The 19,073-nt window shown below is 35.5% G+C and overlaps 1 protein-coding gene and 1 long non-coding RNA gene across 2 annotated transcripts; one reads left to right on the top strand and one right to left on the bottom strand.

Annotated features, from left to right (window-relative positions):
* Positions 1–7,723: 7,723 nt before the first annotated feature.
* LOC120086996 (glyceraldehyde-3-phosphate dehydrogenase B, chloroplastic) lies at positions 7,724–10,369 on the bottom strand. Its single transcript, XM_039043839.1, has 9 exons — positions 10,118–10,369; positions 9,923–10,033; positions 9,574–9,735; positions 9,276–9,443; positions 9,005–9,165; positions 8,812–8,873; positions 8,687–8,736; positions 8,160–8,566; positions 7,724–8,069 (listed from the first exon to the last, which is right to left on the bottom strand). The coding sequence occupies exons 1-9, from the start codon at positions 10,214–10,216 to the stop codon at positions 7,934–7,936; spliced, it is 1,356 nt and encodes a 451-aa protein (XP_038899767.1). The 5' UTR covers positions 10,217–10,369; the 3' UTR covers positions 7,724–7,933.
* A 1,106-nt stretch (positions 10,370–11,475) lies between these two features.
* Positions 11,476–13,990, top strand: LOC120086908. The gene is made up of 3 exons (XR_005484378.1): positions 11,476–12,083; positions 13,032–13,167; positions 13,784–13,990. It is a non-coding gene; the product is annotated as an uncharacterized LOC120086908 (long non-coding RNA).
* Positions 13,991–19,073: the final 5,083 nt, after the last annotated feature.

Raw genomic sequence — 19,073 nt, 5'->3', positions numbered from 1 at the left:
TACCATCACGCAGTGGAAGTGACCAGGATCCATAAACACTCTAATTCATTAATTTTGGCAGAAATGAAAGCATGTTTCAGCAGAAATAAATGAGTTTTGTGTCATACCTTTGTAGAACTTCCTCAAAGCTTGAATTTCAGCTGTAAATCTCATCTAAATCTTGTTGAGACCACCCCAAGATCTTCCCTACTATCTTCTTGGTGCTCTAGATTGAGTTGTGAGACTCAAAATAAGCCTGAATTAAGGGAAGTTGGAGAATGCTCACAACAACAACCAAATGAAGAACACTTTTCTTCTCACGAATTTTTCAGAAAAAAATTGATCGATTGTCGTACCTAAAAAACACTCCAATATTTTCAATATATTGCAGACAATCAAGCAAAGAGATTAGCTGCATGAGATGCAGCTCATGCTGGGAGTTAATGAAGCTTGAGAAGAGGGTTATTAGTGAGCTACTTGATGAAGACAATGGAAAATGTTTATTATCCATTTGATGTTTTTCCTTTCTTTTTCAATTTATCAAAATTGATTTCATAAATAAATTCATTTAGTAAAATTGAAAATATTATTAATTTTACAAAATTAATTTCATAAATTAATTTTCTTAATAAAATTAATAAATAATTATTTAAACAATTTTAATAATTTAATTAATTTAATATCAAATATTAAATTAATTTTACACAATTTCATCTCAAATATTTAAATCATATCTAAATATTATTTCTCCAATTCCGTTTAATTCTAATTTGAACATTTCAAATTAATCACGTTACTTTAGAGCTAATCTATTTACGAGCTAATAGGAGGACCTCGCAGACCTACAAATATGGGCTCCAACGATCTGAGATTAATCGATTGAACTTATTAGACCGAACTAACCCCCATTCGTTAACTAATGGGTGATTCCACTAAAGATCATAGCTAAACTCCCCTCACTGTAGATATATTATGTCCCCTCGATATAACCATGATTTGTAAGTTAACCCTTCACAGGTTGTTCGTAATAATGGCTGGGTCGAATCTCTGTTTTACCCCCAAAATTACCTCTTGTTCCTTAAGTCCCATTAATCCCTTAATGAACAACTGATTTGTGATCCAATCAACAAATCGAATCCCTCTTGGGCCAATGAGAGGGTGAGGCCTCTTGTTTAAGACCCAGAATCAATACTTAAAGGGAACAACCTCTCTACTAAACCTAACCGGGTAAGAGTGAATTCTGTCTTGCACCCCATGTCCGCAGCTATTCATCTGGTCTTATCCCCAGAGCAAAGACATTTGGTCTACTCTCACCATTTACAGATCAAAGGATAATCTTGAATAAATAGGAGTTCATAGTTAGCTCAGGATTAAGGTCAAGTTACCTAGGTCATCGCTTTGAAATAGTCAGTCTTAAATAGTAAATAGTGTTATAAAGTAAGAATGACTGATTTCGTGGTCCGATCTTGTACAAAAATCATTTGCACAGGACGCCCCCACTTCTCATGTCCTAACATGCACAAATTAGGATCACTTCGTATGTAGCACTTTAGAACTCTTTGTTATAACTACAAAGTAGACCGCATCCAATAGTGTTACCAGAATAAGGCACCCAACCTTATTTATATATTATAGATCATTTTGACTATTTACTCAAACCTGATCCACTTGTATGTCTCCACATAAAGTTTAAGCACGTATGTAATAGTCAAGGGACTTTAGGTTTATTGGATTTCTAAAAAAAATATATATTTAATAACAACTTATTAAATTTTTAGAATGAGTTCTATGGTTTACAAACCACGAGTTTTAGGACATAAAACCCAACATAATCCTATCTAAGGTTTGGGGTATTTAAGTTGATGGTCTACAGAACACCCACTACCTGGGGATTATGACCGAATAATTGAGCATTACTAAATGATTTTATGAGCTTGCGTGAGCGGTGTGAGGTTTAAAATTGGTTTAACACCTAGACAATGTAGGTTTAAATCCACATATAAACGTTATACTTGGATAAATCAATATAGACTTAGGTTGTTTAAAATTAGCCGAAATATACCTAAGTAAAAGAATACCCAAACATTTAGAACACTTCAGTAGGAGATTAACAATATATACGATATATCGTTTTTAGATCTCACGTTCTCAAGAGTTCACACCGTGAGATCCATGCTTAGCTTCGTGTCGCTTTTACCGCGACTTCTCCATTCTGAAAGTGTTTGTATGGGTCGATAACAAGGTGAATGGGAGAAGTAGTTTATAGTAAGTGGGTGAAGGAAATGTGTCAATATCCTACGGTCTCCTCCATTAGTTTCAATAGAGGATCAGTGGGAGCTAAAGGAGCAAGATGTATTTACATGGGTAAAATGGTAATTTTGACGTAGTTTTAAATACGTACGACCTGTGAATGATTGACTTATTAATTATGGTTAAAGTGGATAGAAATATATCTACAGTGAGGAGAGTATAACTATAGAGCTATAGTGGTATATCTCAGTAGTTAACGAATATTTATTAATTCGGTCTAAAGAGTTTAACCTATTAATTTTAAATCGTTGGAGCTCATGATCTGTAGGTCCATTAGATTCCTCTACTACTTCGTAAAATTATTTCTTGGTTTAGTGAATTGAGCGAATTTGAACTATTCAAAATCGAAATTAGGGTTTTGAATTTGAAAATTTTAAATTCAATTTAGGGTTTGATTGATTCTATTCGATATAATTAGAACGTTTAATGTATCGAAATTGAACGAAATTGGATAGTTAAAAATATTTAAAATATTGATTTAAATATTAATTTATATGAATAGAATTCAGTATAAATTAGATGTTTAATTAATTATTTAAATTAAAAAAATTTCAAAATTTGAAAATTCAAGATTAGTTCTGAATTTTTATATAAATTTAATTTTAGTGAAAATTAAATAAAAACAAAATTGGAAAGGAAATTGAAAATTGGAAATTTCCATTTAGTAAAATTGTCCAACAATTTCAAGTTTGAGATGGATTAACCCCCTAATTAACATCAAAGTCCACTTTGTTAGTGATTTTTTAAGTGTCGTCAAGCAAATGAACAAAGTGCTTGCATGAATTTGTTGTTTAAAAACTTCAATTTTTAGATTTTGAACTTCTTCGTGCATCTGAAATTCTGAATGTCAATTTGCTCTCCAAAAATATTCTTCCTTCCTAACCCAAAATTGACTCAATTTGAGATTCCACCTCTCAATCCAAGTTGAAGATTAGTAGAGAAGATCATTGTGGTGGTCTACTATCAATTTGGAGGCCCAATTCATGGAAAGGAGCAGAAACTTCAGATGTTCATAAAAGGTATTGTACTCTTGAAACCCTCTTTCTGTAGATTTTGTTTTAAGCATGTTTTTAAACTCAAATTAAGTGTAATTAGAGTACTTATTGATTCTGATTTCTTTCACTGTATGTTAGTTTACTCTATCACAATGATCATGGGTCGACAACTCTTAAAACCTCTTAAACTCGCACCTAGTGCCATGAATATGTATTTGAAATATTTTGATTCTTCAAGTTCGATCTTAAATACAATTCCATGATTTTCCATCTTCAAAGCCTCACCATATGCATGCAAGTTAGCATATGATTCCTCTAGCATCCCCCTTGTAAGAGCAAAAACAGTTTCTCTTGCATGTTATGCCTTGTTATAACTAATATTAACACCATACTGATGTCGTATATCCTCAATAATATGGTGTGGTTTGACCCCTCGACCAATGCCAAACTTGTCCTTCATCAAGTGACTAATAACGAATGCACTGACTTGCATGTGATCATGATTCAATATTTCAATCGAGCATGTGTGATTGGGCATGCATTTTGTGATCTTTAAAAGATCACATCCGTCCATTTTAATTGCTTGAATAGCCCACTTACAAGTCGGGTGTAAACACCGAACAATATACAATTTTTTGTTTGATTTTTTAACCCGCAACTCAAAGTTGTACTTTATGACCACTATTGCTAACCTTATCTTCACATCACTCTTACTGAAAAAGTTTGACCTACTTCAACCATATCCCCCAACCCTACGAACGAATATGGTTGCATGATCAAGTCCCCCGTTTTGGCGTTACTATTGGATGGTAGTACATTGCACAAATTTTTTCGATGCACACTCCTAAAAAAATAGCCAAAATCATTTGACAGAATAGGAGTTGTTTATTCTTCATTCACAATAGAAGAACCACTCCCTAAAACAACCTGAATTTGTTGTTTTGATTCCTAGCCTCTTCCTCTTTTATCATCAAATTGTCATTTACACATGTCCCAACCTCTTCTATTGTCACATTCGGATACAATACATTCGTTATATTAACACCGATATTGTCGTTTTCCAGTGAGACACCCGATGGACAAACATCATTCTCATTGACATCCGCTCCACAAATACCTACGGTCTATGGTTATACTCTAAGAGGAGAAATTTAACATCAGTGTCGTCCATTAAGTCTACTGGAGAAGAATCAATAACCATTTTATATGTCATCCTCATTATAATCTTGAACTCTGTCGAACTAACTTGCATGATCTCATATACTAGATTTACCAGCTCATTATACGTCAATGTGATCGGAACTAACAAACCTTTCAAGCTGTTGGGTTTTATGTCCTAAAAACTTGCAGTTTGTAAAATAATAAATATTTTCTATTATCAATATACTTGTTATTGATCTCATAAATGATAAATTCAATAAACTAAGACCCATGACTATTGTATGAGTACTTGAACTTTATTTGAAGACATAAGAATAGATCAGGTTCGAGTAAATAGTCAAAATGATCTTTGGTACATGAATAAGGTTGGGTACCTTATTCTGGTAATAAAATTGGATGCGGCCTACTCTGTAGTTGTTACAAAGAGTTGTAAAGTGCTACATAAGATGTGATCTTAATTCATACATGTTATGACATGAGGAGTGGAGGCGTCCTATGCAACGAGTTTGCATAAGATCAGGATCAAGAAATAAGTCACTCTTACTTTATAACGTTGTTTACTATTTAAGACTGACTATCTCACCTATATAACCTAGGTTAACTCGATCTTAATCCTAAGCTAGCAATGAACTCCTATTTGTTCCGGATTATTCTTTGATCTGCAAATAGTGAGAGCAGTCCAACAACACTGCTCAATAACCTTACCATTTTGGGGATAAGACCGGATGAATGACTGGGGATATAGCCTTGCAAGATGAAGTTCACTCCTACCCGATTTAGGGATAAGAGAAAGGTTGTTCTCTCAAGTATTGAATCCAGGTCTTGAACAAGGGGCCCCACCTTCTCACTAGGCTGAGAGAGTTTGGTTTAGTGATTGGATCACAAACTAGTTGTTCATTAGAGGATCAGTAGGGACTTGAGGAATAAGACGTAATCACAGAGGTAAAACAGATATTTGACCCAGCCATTATTATGAACAACCAATGAAGGGTCGACTTGCTTATTATGGTTAAATCATGTGGACATAATATATCTACAATGTGGGGGAGTGCAACTATGGGTGTTAGTAAAGTAACCCACTAGTTAACGAATATAGATTAATTTGGTCAAACGAGTTTAGCCTATTAATCTCGGATCTTGAAGCCCATGATCTGTAGGTCCGCGAGGTCCCCCTACTAGTTCGTAACGGACTAGCTCTAGAATAACGTAATAAGTTAATTTGAATCGTTCAAATTAGAATTAAGGAAATTAGTAAATATATGAGATATAATTACATGTTTAATTTTAGAATTAAACAGAATATGAGAATTTATATATTTAAATATGATTTAAATATATAAAGTGGATATGTGTTAAAATTAATTTAATATTTTATATTAAATTAATTAAGTTTTATTTAATAATTAATTTATAAAATTAATTAAATTTTCATTTTTAAAATCAAAATAGATTTTATAAAATCGAATTTTGATTTTTAGATAAAATTGGAAAAATGGAAAACAATACACACAAAATGGAAAAAAAAAGTTTTTCCATCATCCATCACCTAGGTAGCTCACTCAAATACCATTATCTTGGCACTTCTCCAAGCATAAGCTGCAATATAATGAAAATATTGGAGTGAAAATCGGGCATGCAATCTATAGAAATTTTGAAAGAAAAACTGGTTTGAAGAAGGAGCTCTTCAGCTAATTTTCTACAGTGAGCATTTCTCCTCCTACCCTTGATTTAAGCTTGTTTTGAGTCTCACAACTCAATCTAGAGCACCAAGAGAATAGTGGGGAAGATCTTGAGGTGGTCTACGACATGATTTGGAGAAGATAACAGCTGGTGAAGGAGCTTTGAAGAAGTTCTACAAGAGGTATGTCTTGAAACTCATTTTTTCTACAAAAATATGTTTTAAGTGTAGTGCTTAGATGATCCTTGTGCTTCCGCTGCTGTTGATACATTCCTACACAAATGACCTCCAATATAGTGTTCTTTTGTATCGTCCCATGTACCACCATAACATAAGAATATATACTTCTCCATCCTTTAAGAAAAATAATACAAAAAGTGAGCAGTTAGGAAAATTGGTTACTATTAACTACTTGCTATACTCAATCCTCGCTATATGCTCTTCCCTACACGACACTGATACCCAATACTCGTCCCTTGATATTCGGTATTCTTGTTTCATAGCTTTTTCTCCCTTCATCCTCACTCCATTGGGAGCTACTCGCATGTCTCAATGTACAAACTCACACTCACTCCTTTTCTTTGCTACATTCGTATGTCTCGCACAACGTCAGAAAAGTAAAAAAATATGAGCAAAAAATGAGAAAAAACTAGCACATTTACTTACTTGAGGTATGAGACAATATAGTGAAATAATTTGAATGTCTTTATAACTTGATCTCTATCAAGAAAAATAGGTTTTGTGAAGTGGGTTTTTTGGAGGGAAAGAGAGCTCGATTTTCTCTTTTGTGTTTCAATTCTATTTGTTCTTAGTTAATAAAAAAAAATTACTTTAAATTTCAAGAAATTGACTTCAAAGAATAGTGAGAATTATCAGAAAATTCTCCAATTTGTGTATTTTCGTACATGAGCATTACCTGCAGTGTAGGTCCTCTGACGGACATAGGAAATTCAAAATAATCGAGTATACATTAATCGAGTATCGTGTACGGATGACTATGATCGAATATACACGTCTCAATTGCACACGTATTGAGTGACCATGCATCTGGGTATCGAGTGACCATGCATCGAGGATTGAGTAACGAGGATCGAGTTCTTTGGTAATGGCAGATGCACGGGGTGCATCTCAGGGGTGAAGCGGTAAAATCACATGTGGATAGCATCAGTAGAAGACCACTTTCCATTATTTTTTCTACCGGTGACTATTTTTCATTGGGCCTCCCAAATGAGGTCATCTGTACAAAAAAAAAAAAAAAAAAAAAACCCTATTTTGAATATTTGCTGCAGAAAAGTTAGTCGGTTCGATCGAGATTATATCTTCTATATCTTCCAACCAATCAAACTTTAGTTTTTCAAATTACAGAATTGACTCCAACTGAAAATGGATTAAAACCGAGCCGATCAATGGCAGTTTGGACGGTTTCAGTTGGTTTTTCAGTTTGGTTTATTCACCCCTACCACAGCTAACAGTATTCGCATAATTGAATTAGAATTAGACCATTTTGTACTCCAAATTTTAGAAAACAAGAAATCGGAGGAAATATCTAAAGTTAAAAGAACAAAATGGACACAAGATGAGGAAATTTGCAATGCAAAGATAAGGAAGGAAATAATGGTGATGGTCCATGTTGTTTTTCGTTCATTTCTGTCCCTTTTTGAAAAGGTTATTGCAGCTCTAGAATACTGCCTTCAAATTTTATAAATGGATAGATTAAAATCTCTTGCTTGAATTTGAATTCAAAACAAGCATTATACATTCATGCACAATAACAACATAGACTCAAAGCAGCCAGCAAGAGACATGATGCCTAAGCTTCATAGACTTTGCACTCTTCATCAGCTGGGTTAGTCTGGCAGAAGTCCTCCAATGGATCTCCACTTTTTCCCGATCCTGCTCCCGGCCATTTGTTTGCCACCAAATGAGCCAAGTCAACAACTCTTTGGCTGCAGACAGAAAAAAACGCATGAAAATTAATATGCTTTGGTTTATAATGTTAAGGGGAACATCATTTTCCATGGATGCAAGTCCCTCACCTGTATCCCCATTCATTGTCATACCAGGCAACGACCTTGAGCATATCATCTCCCATCACCATTGTTAATGAAGAGTCAATTGTGGAGGAAACATCAGTACACTTGAAGTCCACAGAAACAAGAGGGATATCACACACAGCTAAAACGCCCTTCAATGGTCCATCAGCTGCCTTTCTGAAGGCAGCATTGACATCATCTGCGGAGATGCCTTTCTTCTCAATGTTCACAACGAGATCGACAACTGAAACGTTTGGAGTAGGCACACGAAGTGCAATACCATTGAGCTTGCCCTTAAGCTGGGGCAGCACAAGGGACACGGCCTTTGCTGCACCAGTGCTTGTAGGGACAATGTTCAAAGCTGCAGCCCTCGCTCGCCTCAAGTCACGGTGTGATGCATCCAAAAGTCTCTGGATAATATTTGCAAAAACATGACAAGAGGTTATAAGATTTTTCTCTCTTTCAAGAATCATTTATCAGAACAATCTCAAGATACATTCATACTATGATCATTTGTATATATGCTTTACCTGGTCTCCGGTGTAGGAGTGAGTGGTTGTCATGGTTCCCTTCACAATGCCTGAAATCAATCATATATATATATGGTTAAAATAGGAAACAATGCTGGTCGACCAAAATGAAACTGATTGCTTACCGAATTCCTCGTCGATGATCTTCACAAATGGCGCAAGACAATTGGTGGTGCAAGAGGCATTGCTGCATAAAAAATTAAAACAAAAAGCTTGAATGATCAGAAGCCTAACTAACCAAGCCAACCATAAACAATTACTTAGCAGCTTGAAGGTCAAAAACAAATTCATTTCCAGTTACGATATCGTTACACTGACCTAATGATGTTTGCGACATCATGGTAGTAATCTTTTTCATTCACCCCAACAACATATGTTGGAATATCAGCACCTTTTGCAGGAGCAGTGATGATAACCTTCTTTGCACCTGCTTGGATGTGTTTCCCTGCTCCTGGGCCATCCACAAACACTCCTGTACCCTGCAAAGGCCATGAATATTAATGACTGATCTTGAACACAATCATTAAGCTTATTAATTATTAATGGGTATGGATATCTGATAATTAAATTAGGAAAGACTTAAATCTACCTCAATAACGATGTCGATGCCAAGTTCGCCCCAAGGAAGCTTGAGGGGGTCTCTGCTTGAAACAACTTTGATTGGCTTACCATCAACTGATATGGTTTCATTGTCCACAATTTTCACCTCTGCTTTGAAAGTTCCCAGCATGGAATCATATTTTAGCAAGTGGGAGGCCTGAGAATTTTCATATAAATCATTCATCCTAAATGAATGGTGAGACAGCTGCAGCTCACTATGTTCCAAGTAGATTAATTCTACAATATGGCATATTGATCAATATATTGAAAAGATACATATTACTTACATTCTTGACACCACCACTGTCATTGACAACTACAACGTCAAGAGGTGAGTCTTTCCTGCCATGCCAGCACCGCAGAAAGTTTCTACCGATACGTCCAAATCCATTGATTGCCACCTTGAGTTTAGCCACTGTTTCTCCTCTAACGGGAGTTGATCCTACTGCCTGCAATGAAGACAATGTTTCAATTCTTTTAGTAGGAAGCAAAATGAAGATGGGTTGATTATGATTACTCAAAACTAAGATAGATTAGTCAAACATATACATTTCTTAAAACTATTTTCTCAAACTACAATGATTTCTTTTTCACCCCATGAAATCATGTACAATTTCAAACCAGAAAAAGAAAAACCTTGGGGGTAAGTTGAGCAGCCACGACGTCGAAGAAAGATCCTTCTCTGCCATTGTTGGAGAAGGTCAGGGAAGCAGATCTAAGCCCATTGAATTCAGCCACATCCAGCCTCTGCACATGGGAAAGCCAAAAGTAAATTATGAGCAGAGTTTATGTGAAACAATTTAGTAGGTTTAGATAGATGGAGAGACCAACCTTGGATGAGCAGCGAGTGGTGAAAGAGTAGGAAGTCCTGGAAGGAAGCCTTGTGTTGGTGGGGATTCTAGTGGAAGCCAGAGCTGCGTGAGTGGCCATGGCTGCGAACTCAGGCTAAACGCGACTTCACTTCACAAATATATTATATATATTTTGTTTAACACACTGAAATTGGTATTTGGTTTATTCAGAAGCTACCCTTTTTGAATCAAACATGGAAGGATAGTGGCAACTTGCAATCAAGTGATCTAAAAAAGTGTTTTGTGGTGAGAAAGGTGTGAGGGGCAGATACATGGGATAAGGTAGTATTTTTCGCCTTGCAAATTCAGGAAGCCTCTGAACCACAGATCGTTCATCAGTGTAACTTTCCAATAATGCCCTCAGAGGCAGAGGACAGTTGATAGTAGAGTCCATGCTGGAGCTGTTCGGTCTGACAAAATACAGATTTTTGTCTGTCTAATGTCTGCCTCTTATTGTTTGGTGGCGGAGAATATTGTTCCAAGTCAATGATTCATAACATATCCACGTCGTTTTCGCCCTTGGCTTGGAACAGCAAAAAGAGAGAAGGCATTGGTGTGTATTTTAGACACACACTGGCCACTGCCCTCCTTTGGTTGTGCCTGGGTCTGGTTGAGCTGAAACAGCTATTTCACCTCTTTTGCTCCACTTCTGGCCTATAAAGCACAGATATAACTATGAATATGATACGATACGAATATGATAGATATGGAGATTCGTCCATTCCTAAAAAATTAAGATGTGGATACATCAAGAATACATCATTTTTTATATTGACCTTGGCTTTATTTAACTACCTACCTAATAATTTAGGTTAAAATTAAAGGAGGTTGAGTGAAAAAGGAGAAAAGAGAGAGCTTTGAAATTGACCGGCGGTGGTGGCTGCAAACTCTGTGGCAAGATGGTCGATGGCGAGGTTGAGGCATGCTCGGCAAGAGGCTGATGCTCGGTGACGAACGACGTAGGTCCAAAAAATGGTCTCAGTCTAGGGTTGACAACCTGGCTGGGGGTTCCGTCCTCATCCTTGATGGAGAATTTACCCCATTCCTACCTCCGTCCCCGCATTGGTGATTCCCCATTTTCCCTTTTGTTTTTTACGAGGACTTTATTATTATTATTATTTTTTAATTTTTTCCCTAGAATTCCCTTTACTTTGGGTTGGACTTACATTAGACTAAATTAAGAATTAGATTCAATGTAAAAGTTAAATATTTATATATATATATAAAAATATATATATTTAATAATCTAATCGGGTCGCGATTAGATAGGGATACCCTCCTTGTCCCCGCACTATTCTGAACAAAAACTTTAAAGAAGTTTATAATTTGACCTCATCCCTATTCAAAATCGTCTGAACGGGACTCCGTGGAGACTCGACTTTGTTGAAAATTTTGCCAACTACCCCAGTTCAGTCGAATAAATAGGAAGAAGTTGAGGAAGGGCTTGAGTTGAAGACGAACTGACGAAGAGAAGATCGTAGGCTGTGTGTTTGTGAGGGAAATCTGATTTCAGGGTTTGATTGTTTCATTTTTTCTGTTTTTTTCATTTAGTTATTACTTATTTTCTATTTGGGCGGCTGATTATGAGGGTTTTCCACATATTAGCCTATTTGAATAGGCCCAATTACACTAATAAGCTAGACGTACTATTTTTTTCATGAATAATCTAATGGGATGGGATATTTCAAAAAAGAGAAAAAAAAAAAGGGCCAAATGTCACATATGACCCTTGCATGAAAGGCAAATATTCAAGCAATATTTCAGCAAATTTCACCAACGCGCCTAATTCTTTTCCTATATGGCAAACATTCAGCAAAAGCTTCAGAATCCCTTCCATTTGTGCACCATTTAGAAGAGGAACACAGTGTCGTCGACTAATTGAGGGTTTCTGAAGCTTAGTTTCGCCGGAAAACACCATTCTTCCCGCCGATAATCTTAAGAAATCGGTAAGTCACTTAAGCCCTAACATTTTCGTCCGGTGTAACCCACCGTCTTAAAAAATCAGTAGTCTTCTGTATATTAGGGACCAAGAACTTTTAATTTCGGAGCCCACCGTCTTCCATTTATTGTGTATATCTGGTTCAAGTGTAGTTCTGACTTGTGTCTTGTGTCTTGTGTATATTTCGGAACTTCAAATGTAGTATTGTATCTTGTGTATATTTGGTTCCGATTCCCCTATAGTCCGTATACTGTATAATTTATTTGTTTATTTTAGGGAAATTGTCTTAAAAAAATCGTTCAAATAAATCGGTACCCACTTTCTTGAAAATGAATCGTTTTATGCATGAACTCAAATATTAAATTTGTACCCACTTTTGTATATATTAAAATTGGGGTACCCACTGTATTTCAAAATCAAATCTTTATTGTATGTTAACATCTTCTGTACACCTGTGTATATTTGGGATCAATACCCCTATATTCTGTATATCGTATTATGTAGTTGTTTATTTTAGGGGAAAATATTGAAGTTACTGAATATATTCAACCTAACCACTTGTGATGGAGAAGAACATTTTTGCATATATATATATATAACTAAAAACCTATCTGTTGTTGTAAAGGAGTACATTGTATAGTATATTCTGGATAGTATACATTGTATTGCTATGTAATGTGCAAATCCGATCTTGAAATTGATACTTATACTCCATATCTTCTTCTATATATTTCAAGATACATAAACAGCAATGTTATATACATATGCAATATCGTTAACATTCGTCTATATATTTCTGATATGGCATGTGGTAATATGGCTAATATAACTAGGTATATGGGTACATCTGACGTGAAATGGGCACAAAAATTGTAAACATGAGATTGTATTATTTGTCTAAAATATACATGTGACTTAAATATTAATATGTATTATACGAAATACGTATGGATAGAAAGAAAGACATCATGGCCCGTGTCAAGCTTCCTGGGCACTGTATTGATAGCGGCAGAAGTCAACGATTATTGGGAACTTCAAGTAGAGTAATATCCTCAAATGAGGGAGCAACTATAATAATTGAATTTAGAGAGGTACATTGTTATTTAGTTTTAAAATGAAGTTTTGTATTTATTAAACATTATGGTGTATATTTAACTACTTTTGTAAAACTTTGTAAAACTTTGGTGATAGAGAAGTACATTCAAGTTCAGCATGTATGCAAATGACAGTAGTCTCATCTTGTACGAGTCTCCAGGAGATCCTCTTACTTCATCTAATGTAGCTTCACGTGCACATCAAACTTTTTGATAGCTAATGTTTAGTCCGTGCTCATAACGAATATACTGCACTATATCTTTAGGGTGCTTAATTCTGTACTAGCAATATTAATTTTCTTCTTGATTATCTGGATTTTGTTAAAAAAATATAGTATTTTTTCAAACTATTGACAAAAATAGGGTATATGAGAAAGTATTTTTTAAAAATAAGTGGGTATTGAAACTATTGACAAAAGTAGGGTAGTGAAATCATGTACGGGGTACACGATTTGTTTTTTTTTTTTTTAAAAAAAATAGATTGGCTAATTATTTTTTTTTAATTGGAGATGTACAACAACATTAAGACTTTAGGAATGGGCCAGGCACGATTTGTTAGTGATTTTTTAGTACGAACCTATTAATTGATAAATTAAATGTTCATACAATGCAGGAGTAATTTAAGATGTCAAAATCTTTGAAAATTCGTGAAGTTGATAGGTTTCCTGGGCAAGTAACGTGTCTGGCCCACGTTGCCAATGCCAACAAGATTGTAAAGCAGAAGCTTATCGGAAGGCAGTTAGAGATGTACAAGAAAACAGTTTTTGCTTTCTTTGTAGACACTAAACTTGTATTCAACAACCTATTAATCCACCATATGTTATTGAGGGAAGTGAAGAAGTCAGGAGTGGACTCGATTAGTTTCTTTGTTAGAGGAAAGGTCATCACATTTTCAAAGGACGACTTTTTATTTGTCACTAGTTTGTGGCAGTCTCCTACGTGAGTTGTACAGAGTGAGGAGTCCTCACAAGAACTTTTTATGAGGTACTTTGGTAATTGGTCAACCTCAGATGCATTCCACTTGAATTTACTTGAAGAAGAATACAAAAAATTGGTATTTGAAAATGACGATGATGCTGTTAAAATTACCCTAGTATATTACACAGAGGTTGCAATGATGGGTAAAAACAAGCAAAAGAATGTTGTTGATCATACTCTATTTGACGATGTTGAAGACATAGATTACTACAACAATCTTGATTGGGGTACAATTATTTGGCAGAGGACACTCGACACCCTGAAGATCGCACTAAACGACAAGGTTGGGTTTATACAAGAAGAGGATGAGGGGAAATAAAAATTATGTTGTGAAGTACTTGCTCTGTGGATTTCCCCAAGCATTCCAGGTGAAAGAGTTAAATAACATGCAGTGAAAGTATCAAGGATCCATAAACATTCTAATTCACTAATTTTGGCAAAAACTAAAGCATGCTCTTCTAAAAAGTGGGTTTTCAGAACATTTTGGCAAAAACTAAAGCATGCTCTTCTAAAAAGTGGGTTTTCAGAACATACCTTTGATGAACTATCCAAGAAAATGTGTGTACAGCAGTTGTCTTCACTTGATATCACCGTGAACCACCTCAAAGCCTTCCCTACTATGCTCTTGGAATTTTAGACAGAGTTGTGGAACTCAAGAAGAGCTTGAAGATGTGAAGAAGCAAGAGGAGTTGACAACAACCGATTGAAGAAGATAGTTTCTTCTTCACAAAAAATTATCTCAAAATTCTGCATTAACCCTTCTCCAACGACTCCAATCTTCTTTATATATAGTAGATGGACATGTAAAAAAATGGAGTGCATGACTTGCAGCTCATACTTGGAGAATCAATGTAGAGAGGATAATGGCCTTTGTCTGAGCATGAAGATGAAGGTAATGGAGACAATTGAATCCCCATTTTGTGCAACCATGCAAAACCGTTTTTCCATTTTCTTTTAAAACAAAAAAAAAATGGTTTTAAAACCATTTTAATACAAAAATGATTTTTTAATTAATTTCATAAATTAATTTAAAATATTAATTAATTTAATATCAAATATTAAATTAATTTTTGCGCAATAATCATCTTCATATATTTAAATCATATTTAAATATATATTCTCTTGTTCCGTTTAATTTGAACATTTCAAATTAATTTCTCAAACTACCCTAATAGGAATTGACGGAGAGGTAAAGACCCGGTAAATCAGGAAACGACTTCTGAAGGAGAGTCGAGGATTCCGCAAACAGAAACAGATCCTTAGTTAGAGGATAGAATATTTAACAAGATCGCCAAGAGGTTGGTGGAAAGTGTTGAATCCATTCAGGCAGATTCGGAAAGGAAGTACGGTATTGAGAATGACCTAATAAGAATTGATAAAAGATAGAGAGCTACAAATCAGCATAGTGGAGGAAGGAAGAAGCCAAGACTTGTGGTTAGTATGGGTGATAGATCAAGGTTTTGGCATCCTACCGAGCTGGTAGCTAGTTCAGGTCAGAAACCCTTATGCACGAATTGTGGTAAGCATCATCGAGGACATGTTATTAAGGGAAAAACGTATGTTTCCAGTACGGACAGGTAGGACATTTCAAGAAGGAATGCCCCAGCTAGGTCGAGGAGTTCAGATAGAACACGGAATGGCTTTACAGACGATAGATAAGCCTAGTGGCTCAGGAGCCAAGGAAGGGATTCAAGAGAAGAAAAACGAGAAAGGAAGCAGGACGCTCGACGATAGGGCAGATTTTTACGAAGTGTCCTACTAGGATGCAGAGGAGTTACCTAATGTTGTGAATGGTAAAGTAACTTTATGTATCAGTATATTTATGAACTAGTTGCCCATGGTGTTATACCTTTATTGTTATCTGATATGTTGTACTGTTTGTAGGAAAGATTGTAGAGAGCATGTCCCTAAGTAGTTATTATTATGTTGTGGAGAGGTTGTAATTGTATAAGAATTTTACAGGCTCTGGAGTAGTTGTTGATAAGTATAGTTATGAAGTTATTCCATTAGATTTCTTGGAATTGATGTCACTCTAGAGCATGGATTTTCCAAATAAATGTTACAACCATATGAATTGTTTTAAGGATGGATAATGTTTGAGAGATTTGGTAGGCAAGAGACTATTTGTAGGAAGCAAAGGAATATTCCAGAAAGCCTAATCATAGCAGTGAAGGCTAGGAAGCTGCTAAGTAAAAGATGTGAAGCCTATTTAGCCCATGTGACGGTTTCGTATAGAACTAAGAATGCTACAGTATTGTTGACTATCTTCTTGTATACACAAGGTTCGTCAACGTTCTGTTTAAACCCATAAGATTTGATCGCAGTGTCAAATCTTATATTCTAGGATATGGATGCTTGTTTCAATCCATAAATGGATCGATTAAGCTTACAGACTTTCTGTTCTTGTCCTCTTTTAACAAACCCTTCTGGTTGAGACATAAAAATACTTTCATCAAGATATCCATTCAGAAAAGCTGTCTTGACATCCATTTGCCATATTTCATAGTCATAATATATGAGAATGGCAAGAAGTATTCTTATTGATTTAATCATGGCAACAGGAGAAAAAGTTTCTTCATAATTAACCCCTTCTCTTTGGGTAAAACCCTTTGCCATGAGCCTGACATTATAGGTTTGTACCTTGCCAGTTTGGTCTTGTTTTCTCTTATAGATCCACTTACAACCTATAGGTGTAACACCTTGTGGTTGATTTACAAGTTCCCAGACTGAGTTGAAGTACATAGACTCCATTTCATCGTCCATGGCTTTTATCCATTGTTCCCTGTCAACATCTTCCATTACCTTCTTAAAGGTTAATGGATCCTCTAAATCATTATCTTGTATGATATTTTGAGTTTTTGTTAAACCCATGTAGCGTTCAGGTTGTTGAATAACCCTCCCACTACGACAAGGGATTCCCAACTCTTGGGATGGACGTGACGGGACAACAACTGTTGTTGATGGACCAGCTTGATAAAAAACTCTTGTTGATTTTTCTGTAGTATCTTTAGACAGTTCTTGCAATATTAGTTTACTGCGAGATAGATGATTTTTAATATGATTCTTTTCGAAGAAAGTTATATTTGTTGATACAAACACTTTATCTTCTTGGGGATCATAAAAGTATCCTTCTTTTGTTTGCATGGGATATCCTACAAATAGGCATAATTTCAAACATGTTTCCAATTTTTTAGGATTCTGTACCAACAAGTGTGTTGGACAACCCTAGATGCGGAAATGATGTAAACTTTCTTTGCGTCCTTTCCACAATTGATATGGTGTTTCTGAAACACTTTTGGATGGAACAACATTCAGAATATAAATTGCAGTCTATACTACATATCTGCAAAACATTGAGGTAATTGAGCATAATTCATCATAGACCGAACCATGTCCAACAAGGTTCGATTTCTCCTTTTTGCAATACCTTTTTTTGTGGTATTCCAGGTGCTGTGAGTTGGGATTGAATTCCATGATCTACTAGATAGTTCTGGAATTGCAAATCCATATATTCATCACCTCGATCAAATCGAAGTGTTTTAATTCTTTTACTTAACTAATTTTCAGTCTCAGCCTTAAATTCTTTGAACTTTTCAAGAGTTTCAAACGTGTGACTGATTAAGTAAATATAGCCATATCGAGAGTAATCGTCAATAAAACTGACGAAGTATTGATATCCTTCTCGAGCTTTAACATTCATCGGACCACAAAGGTCTGAATGTATAAGTTCAAGAGGTTCTTTGGCACATAGACCTTTGTCAGAAAAAGATCTTTTCGTCATTTTTCCCTCAAGACATGATTCACATGGAGGTAAGGAATTGTCTTCTAACTGATTTAGATGATCTTTTTTTACCAATCTCTCAATCCTATTAAGATTAATGTGACCAAGCTTGAGGTGCCAAAGATAGGCGTTAGGAGAAATTTTCCATTTTTTCTTATGAGTTTCAACCATTTTAAACATATTTATATTTAAAATAGCTTTTGCTTCCGTTGGTTGTAATATATATAAGTTATTTACAAGTCTAGCAGAACAAATATGAACACCTCTTGAATCAACAAATACTTCATTATATTCAAAAGATACACTGTACATATTCTCTAAAAGACAAGAAATGGAGATCAGATTTCTTTTCATCTTAGGTACAAAGAACACATTCTTGAGTAAGATAAAAGAATCTCCAAAAAACAACTTCACGTCTCACACTGCTTCAGCTGAAATGACTTCACCTGTGCCCACCTTGAAAGTCATCTCATATATGCTTAGAAGATAGAATCTGAGGACCAGGCCGTTTCATCTAAATCGAAGTCACATGGGTTATTGTCACAATACCCAGTAGACACACTTTTTGTCAAAACTGGTCTTCAGCAGTACTTTTAGATAAATCACACATTTATTTCTTTTTCCTTTGAGTTTCATCATCGATTGATAAGTTTGCAATTCATTTACAATGTGTTAAGTTAATTAGTTGATTTGTGTTAACAAGTGAACTTGCCATTTGTCATCTCGAACCACCCGGCAGATCTAGCTCTTAGGGAAAAGATTCCTAGTATCATGTGACTCACTTCGACTACCCAGTGAGGTGTTCTCTATCAGGTAGCACCTTGTGATTATGCCCTTCTGCGATGTTAAAATACGGTAACTCCCGGATCATGTCGAATAAGAAAGACCACTTACATGTATACTTTCTTTACGTTAATCCGGTCCCATAGAGCCGTGGTCATACGCGAATCACCATTAACAGCATGATTTGATAGGCTTTATGTCTAATAGACGATGACGGTTGCGTGCCGAACATCTCCTATAATGATGCCATGATCTCAGAGTTGTGGGCATGACCTCATGTTTCTTGTTGAGTACATCAGATATACTCACCAAGATATAGGCTCGGGCTTTTTTCCGTTCGCCCTTACCCAAAACCTACACT

Source organism: Benincasa hispida, chromosome 9 (genome assembly GCF_009727055.1).
Source record: "Benincasa hispida cultivar B227 chromosome 9, ASM972705v1, whole genome shotgun sequence".
Classification (NCBI taxonomy): domain Eukaryota; kingdom Viridiplantae; phylum Streptophyta; class Magnoliopsida; order Cucurbitales; family Cucurbitaceae; genus Benincasa; species Benincasa hispida.
The sequence above is the reverse complement of the archived record's forward strand: the minus strand, read 5'-3'. Positions and strand labels throughout refer to the sequence as shown.